Source organism: Antrostomus carolinensis, unplaced genomic scaffold (assembly GCF_000700745.2).
Source record: "Antrostomus carolinensis isolate BGI_N321 unplaced genomic scaffold, ASM70074v2 scaffold7512, whole genome shotgun sequence".
In the NCBI taxonomy this organism is placed as follows: domain Eukaryota; kingdom Metazoa; phylum Chordata; class Aves; order Caprimulgiformes; family Caprimulgidae; genus Antrostomus; species Antrostomus carolinensis.
This window is the reverse complement of record NW_010300108.1, coordinates 6,607-14,262: the sequence shown is the minus strand read 5'-3', so window position 1 is coordinate 14,262 and position 7,656 is coordinate 6,607. Positions and strand designations below refer to the sequence as shown.

Sequence of the window (7,656 nt, the reverse complement as noted above, 5' to 3'; positions counted from 1 at the left end):
ATTATCTGACTTTGGGTTTTTAAATTATTTTTGTGGGGTTTTTTCTTTTCTTTTTTTTTTTTCTTGCCCCCCCCAACGATGAACTCCAGACTGCTCTTCTCTATTCTCCCAGCTCGTGACCTTCTGGCTTGCAGCTATGATCCCAGTTGTTAGTTGCCCAAGTACATGACAGAACCTTTCATACAATATTAATGGCATGTTTCTCTCCTTGCAGTGATGAAGATGATGAAGGTGCTACCGTGCCCTGCTGCTCTTCTCTTCCTAGTGGCTGCATTCACTCTGGAGCCATCTCACTGTGCCAAGGTGCTGATCATGCCCACCATAGTCTTTGACAGCCACTTGCGAGTCTTCATGCGAGTGGCAGAGGCACTGACTGACCGGGGCCATGATCCTGTGCTACTTCTACATGAGGGTCGGGATGTGGAAACCTACCTGCCCGGCTTCCGCACGCAGAGGTACTGGGGTATCTTCAGCACAGAGAGCTCAGATGCCTGGGTGCAGGAGAAAATAAAACGTATCCTCCAAGGGAAGATGACCTCTCTAGAGATGTTTTCCTTTTTGGAGAAGTACCTGCAAAACTGTGATCTAGTGCTGGGAAACTCTACCCTTCTGCAGAAGCTCCAGCATGAGCACTTTGACCTGCTGTTGGTGGACCCCAATGAGATGTGCGGCTTTATCCTGGCCCACATTCTCCATGTCAAATATGCTGTGATCTCCACTGGTTTCTGGTTCCCAGCTGAGATTGGTGCAACTTCCCCCATTGCCTATGTCCCTGAGTTCAACTCCCTGATGACAGACAGGATGGACTTCTTTGGTAGGACTTGGAATCTCCTAGTCTACATGATCACTCGTGTCGCCACAAAGCTAGTTATCCTGCCCAAGTTTGAACGTCTCATGGAGAAGCACAGAGTGGAGCCAAAGACATCCATGTTGGACCTTGTCTATGGAACTAGCCTCTTCTTTCTCTGTAACGATGTGGTGCTGGACTTTCCCCGGCCAACGCTTCCCCACGTCATTTTCACAGGGGGGATCCTTGCTGAGCCTGCAAAGCCCCTCCCAGTGGTAAGTGCAGGAAAGTTTTGAGCTGTGGTTGTACATTAACCTGAGGAGTTACTCAGTGCAAATCTGCTTTAGAAGAGCCCTGTGAGCACTGACACCCTGGGAGTCTGGAAAGCTGCTTTTTTTTTTGCCTGGGTGCAGCAGGGAGACAGCAAGCACTGAGGACTGGGAGGATGTAGAATTAAGTTGTCCACCCTGAAGCGGGATTTGGCTTTACTGTCCGTGTAAAATGGTGTGTGGAAGTCCTAAATTGGCAGTGTTGCCTCTGGGACTTAATCATGAGTAGTTTGTTTGTTCCTATACTTGAAGCAGAAAAGTCTTCATTGCTTCATCACTGATTTATGTCAATCCAGAACTTCCTCCTTAATCTTATTTCTTGCAGGGCATTTCTACCCTCAAGGTTTTAGTCTTAAGAACCCATAGAGGAGAGCTGTGCTTGTTCCCTCATCAAATTCAATGTGGAATCCCAAAGTGTACAAAACTGAAGTGTGTCATCCCCTTTTTCTCAAGGTCCAACCCTGAGGGAAAATTCCCCAGGCATCCCACAGGCTTTCTCTGGCCTGTACCTTACTATCCCCAGTAATAAATTCAGAGGGACAAGCTCTTAAAGCCTCCAACTGAAGACAATATTGGAACAGAGCAGGACCTATCTGCCACTGCCACTTTTACAAACACTGAGGGGAAACAGACCTGGATAATGACATTTGGACAGTCAGGTTGTTCTAGTGTCCCAACTAAGGGACCAAAATGGGGGTAAGATTCAAGTTTCAAATTCTTAGAGGCCTGTCAAGATCTCTGATGGCAGCTGTAATAGACATGATTTTTTTGGGTGCCAATTTTTTCCAGTTAAAAGAAAAAAAGCAAAGCCAGGCGCTTTAGAACAGAAGTTCTCCAGATGTGTATGGCTGCACATCACCCTTTCCCATGTGGCATGGCATGCAGGTGATTGAAGGCACGTAGGGTGCTCTGAAAGCTATGTCAGAGAGTGGCTACCTCAACAGGTCTTGCAAAATACTGGCTTGGTCCAACCTGGCCACGTACACACCTGCCTTATAAAGAAGGGAGTTGTTCACTGTGGCATTACTCATGTGCTTCACAGCTTCCAGAACTGATCCCAGGGTGCTAAGAGAAGAATGATGGAGATAAGTCCGGAGCCCTGCAGTAGGCGGTGGCTGTCATGCTGGCAGGCAGGCATGTGTGTACCCAGGTTACGGGATGCCAGCCCAAGAGAGGGCCTCTGTAGGTCTAGGCGTAGCTTAAGGAATCTCCCATCCGAACTGGAGCAGAGTTATGTAAGTAAGGTGTTTATTTCCTTGTATTTGAAACACTATGATTGCGAGTTCCTTTAATTAGGACACAGTGAAATATAGATGTATACCTGAGAGATGGTGAGAACTTTTGGTGGTCAGCCATGCTTCCCTAGCAGCTTGAGTGCTATTTCTGAAAGTCAAATGTTACTGCCCAATTATAATGGATAACATAATAATCTGTTTTATGAGTAATTGTACTTCTATCTAGAAAAGGAAAACTAGTACTTTCACTTCCTTAGCAGTTTTAGTGGTTGTATTGCTCAAAAGATGTGAAACTCAAGAGAATGGAGAAACCAAAATCTCTTAGTTGAAAACTTTTTCTTGCTTGTTTTAGGGCTTTTTAAGCTCTTCTGCAAAGTTGGGTTTGAGTCCCTGAGGCAGCTAACAAAGGACAAACATCCACAGAAAGTAACACTAAAATGTGCTTCATAACTCTTCTCTACCATGATCCAACCTGTAGACTACTACTGATGAGATATGCTGAATTAATCATCCTATTTTTGTCCTTTAATAACAGGAAGAACAGTTTTTTTGCCCTCCATGTTCTCCTACAGTGTTTATTTCAAGGAAGTGTTCATATTCCAAGAAGGATTTTAGGAAACTTCCCTAAAAGGCTCCTCTGACTGGTGTACGTGGAAAACTTGAAGCAGGACAGACTCAGTAATGAGAAATAGGCTCAGCCCAGCCTAAAAGGGAATACTGTTTTTGCTCCACAGCAGCTGTAGTGGCTGGTTTCTTCTTCCTGCAGCCTTCTGGCCCTGGTCAAAAAAAGTAAGGACTCTGTTCTAGATGCACACCTATTTATGTAGCATTACAGGGAGCCTCTAAATGAAGGACAAACAGCTGTAGTTTTTCCTGGAGCTGTAGCTACCTCCCTGCCTAATGATCCAACACCAAAGCTGCTGCCTGAAAGTAGCTGTCAAGGATGGGTAGAAGAGAAAACCTTCTGCCATTTCCAGGAGCCTTCAACATTGGAGAGTTTGTGGGGAATCTCCAGCGAGATGTTCCCCACTCCGCCTGCACAATGTTTAATCTGTTGTATCCACCTACAGTTAGAGACCCTGACAGGCCTCCTGCCTTAGTGGTGATGGAAAATAGCCTTCCTCTTTTTATTCCAATTTCCTTCGCTGCTCTGGCTGCTCCTGTGTGGACCCTATGTTTTAAGAGCCCTCCTTGCCAAAGATTAATTTTGTTACCTCCAATGCAGGAGGTAATGCTCTGAAATACAAGTTTTGGACACCTCCCTGAAAGCTCCCAAGCCCAGCAGGTGCTCAAGTAGTTTCTATGTGGCTGGCTGCTGAAATCACAGCGGTTTTAGAGTTTGTTGCCTGGTCAAAACCACGTAGCTTTGTGCTCCAGGTGGATTTGGCTTCATCCTCTCCATAGATAGCTTTCTACTGGCAGAGGCAACAGGGGGGAATGGCCTTTCTCCAACCAGACTTCAAGGCAGCTGTGTGTATTTTGCCCACAGGGTCTGCGTCTCTGGGTGGAAGCAGCAGATGCAGGTGTTGTTGTTGTCTCCTTTGGCATTGGGATCCGCTTTTTTGGTGGAGAAGATGGCTGGTGCATTTGCTCGCCTCCCACAGCGTGTGGTGTGGAGGTGAGGAGGGAATGGGATTCCTTTTAACTTGAGTTGGATGAAAATCAAAGTTGGGAGGTGATTCATCTCAAAACACTGAATTTGCCTTCCATCTCTTGATCTGATGGAATTTCTAATTGTTCTCTGTGTGTTTCTTTTCCCTTGTTTTCCCCTTCTTTATCTCCTCCCACAGATACTTTGGGCAGAAGCCAAGAAACCTTGGTGAGAATACGCTGATGATGGATTGGCTGCCCCAGAACGACCTGCTAGGTAAGGCCAGGCTGTGTGCTGCTAGCAACATCCCTGGAGTTTAGCCCAAACCACAGCAAAGGCATACAAGGTCAACAGCACCTGTGTGGGTCTAAGTCTGTTGCTTGTTGCGAGTCTGATCTGTACAAAACATGGTCCTCGCCTAACACCTGCTTGAAGCTGCATCTTGGCCCCTATCTCCCTCCTCCAGGCACTACTTGACAAGTTTTGGGCTGCCAAAAGCCATGTGTGTTCCCAAAGGGTCGTATACTCTCTGCTCAGCATGTGTGGTTTTCCCTAAACATACATCAGCGCTGTGTGTTGAGGAAGCCACCGTTAGCCCTGTTTCAGCGTGCAAGGCACTGACCTGCTGCCTTTTCTTTGCTTGCAGGCCATCCCAACGTGAAAGCCTTCGTCAGCCACTGCGGGATGAATGGTGTATTTGAGGCAATTTATCACGGTGTGCCAGTGGTGGGATTTCCTTTCTATGGAGACCAGTTTGACATCATGACCAGAGTGCAAGCGAAGGGCATGGGTATCCTCATGGACTGGAGCAGAGTACAAGAGGAGGATCTTTACCAGGCTGTTGTCACAGTTATCTCTGACCCTAGGTGAGGCATCTGGAAGCATCAAACTCTTCCCTGGTGCTGGCTGTATGTAGGGACCAGGGTGTCTTTGTGTTGGCCCCTACCTGCCAATGGCCTGCGGTGGCTTGTGGACTAAGCAGAGTTGCAAGCATTGCTCAGCTGCTCAGACATGTTAGTGCTTCAGAATCCTGAGATGCAGCCCAGGAGGAGGTACTCCAGCATTTGCTGTTAGAGAGCGTAATTTAGTCTTGTTTGGCTCTGACTGTAAGTTTCTTAGAAAGCTTTCTGAGATGCTGAAGCACAAACTTCTTCTTTTCATGTCAGCCTGTCATCTGGGAAAGGGAAAGCACAACCTCACCTGGGATCTCCCCAGTCTTGTCCAAGCAGCTTTCTGTAGAAACAGCGCAGGCAGTGGACTGCAGGCAGTGCTCAGTGTGTTCCTTCTGACAACCAGATACTCTTCCCTTTCCTAGATCTGCTGCAACACAGCGCTCCCACTTTCTAACAGTGCAACCGCTACTGTTCGAAATGCTGTCCAAGGGGGGTTTCTTTGTTTGTTTGTTTTGTTAGCTATTAGGAGCTCTCAACTACTGACCTCAGTGTAAATTCTTAAGGTGTTGCAACTTGGTACCTTGAAAGATTTGGCCAGTCATGCAACTGTTGCTTGATGTTGGGTGAGGTCTTTGGGTGCAAACTCCTCTCAGAAAGCAACAATCCACATGAACCCACTGAGTAGGGACATGGGAGATGAACTGCCAGTCTTGTTAACAACACGCAAAGTACAGTGCACCCTGGCTTGTGCTGCCATGGCTAATGGTTGCCATCAGAGTGGCTTTCAGAGCCAGACAGGAAGAGAACCGTGGAAGAAATTTGCCACTCTTCCAAGGTATCATTTGGGATTTGAAAGCACCACTGGACATCTCAGACCACTTCTTGGCTCTGAAGCTCCTGTCAGAGAATAATTTATTGTCTTCTTCCCTTGCAGCTACAGAAAAGCAGCCAAGCTCATCTCAGCTCTGCACCTGGACAGGCCGATGCATGCTCTCAATAGGACAGTGTACTGGCTGGAGTACATCCTTCGTCACGATGGGGCACCATATCTTCGCCCTGCCGTCTACGACCTCTCCTTATATGAGTACTTCTGCCTGGACATCTTGGCTCTTCTCTTGCTGTGTCTGGCTGGGATTGGATTCATCCTCTACAAATCTGTGGTGTGGTGCAGAAGGAAGAGGGCCAGCCCCGTATATCAGAACGGCAATTGCATGAAGGGCCACTTCACAGAAGAGAAGAAATTGCAGTAGTGGCTCAGCCTGTTCCAGGGCACATCCCGTCACTGTGAAACAAACTGCTGCTGTGCCAAGAAATGTACGGCACGCAGGCATGGAGAGAGGTGAAAGATCAGCAGGTCTGGATGAGAAGAGAGGGGGGAGGGAGGAGTATTGCAAAGTCCTGCGTGCACACCTCTGTGTACAGCACCTGTGGGCGGGGCGCAAATTCAGGCATGGGTGGAAGCACTTGGCCAGGATGCTGGGAATGGGGCATAGGTAGGTAGACTTTCAGGGAGGAGTGCAAGTTGTTCCCTTGCTATTGCACGTTGGTGTAGATGCTGGTGTTGCTCTTTTGGCTTTTTGGCTCTCTGTAGAGGCTCTGGAGGTAAGAATAGCATTTCTTGTGTGGCATACATCATTTCTCCTCTGTCTTTTTACCAAGAGCCCTGGGAGTCAGGATTCCTTTATGTGCAGGTGGGGACCTGAACTAGAGATATGGACAGGGAAAAGGGCACTGAAAGTATCATCTACAAGAGATTGAAATTGGTCTGTTTTAAGTTCTGTGGGTAAATACTGTTCTTCCTGCTTCCATCAACCCTCTACAATCCTGTTTGTGATTGAGCTAAATTATTATATTTTTTTTAATAAAGTTATGTTCCTTCCCCTGTGTGGCAATTCTCTCAGGATGTTGTTCAAGCAAGATTAAAGCACTTTTTCTTCTTGTCCCTGTTGCTACAGTCTCCACATACCTCTGGATCCTTACAAACCTCTGTCAGCAACTCATTTTGGTCTTCTCCCAGGGTTTCAGGCAGTGCCTTTCCTCCTCTGCCAGCATGTGACATGCACTCATGCCCATGGAGTCTCCAAAACTGTGATAAAAGAAGAATTTGGAACAGACGCAAGTGTCGGGACCACAGGAAGACCAGACAGGAGCTTGGAGAGCCAGTCATAGGCAATGAGCTATACAGCACACTTACAGAAGCAACAAGCTCTGCTCTTTCTGAAGAAAGCAGAAAGGCCTGCTCCTTTCAACGTGAACAGGCATACTGTTGCCCCAGTTGGGGATGTGGTATGGAGTGATACCCCTGTGTTTCTACTCATGCTGGGTTCTAAGGCAAACCCACACTTGGGTGCAATTGCACAACCCACCCGCAGCATTGGCTGATGGTCTAACTGGCTGAGGGTCAAGCGCTCCACTCTGTGCTCTCAGCTGGGGCCATCACAGCACTGGCACCAGCTGGAGAGTAACCTTATTGCCATAGCTGCCTTTGTTGGCATTTTCAGGCTCTGCTCTTTCTTGCTATTGGACATGTTTCTCTTTCCAGATGAAAGGCACATTGCCATGTGCAACCTCAGCTCCTGGAATGCTCTGGGTTGGGACAGTGCTCAGCTCTGACTCAGAGGCTCCTCTGAGGTGAAGAAGGTGCTGGGTGAGAATCCCATTTGCCACTAAAGATGGATGAGAAGAGTCCATAGATCTAAGCTGGGACCTGTAACTATCCCATGGCAGAAGCTGTTCTTCCCAGAATTTCTTGCCTCCTGGGATGCCCAAGCGTGGCCATGGTCAGCAGTGGGCTTGATAACCCATTGGTCTTGCTCTGTAG

At 47.6% G+C, this 7,656-nt stretch overlaps 1 protein-coding gene across 1 annotated transcript; it reads left to right on the top strand.

Annotated features, from left to right (window-relative positions):
• Positions 1–204: 204 nt before the first annotated feature.
• LOC104521111 (2-hydroxyacylsphingosine 1-beta-galactosyltransferase-like) lies at positions 205–6,085 on the top strand. Its single transcript, XM_010163009.2, is given in 6 exon segments — positions 205–1,062; positions 3,841–3,911; positions 3,913–3,969; positions 4,142–4,218; positions 4,589–4,808; positions 5,770–6,085. Coding segments are annotated over 6 exon segments (1,587 nt in total). The 5' UTR covers positions 205–216.
• Positions 6,086–7,656: the final 1,571 nt, after the last annotated feature.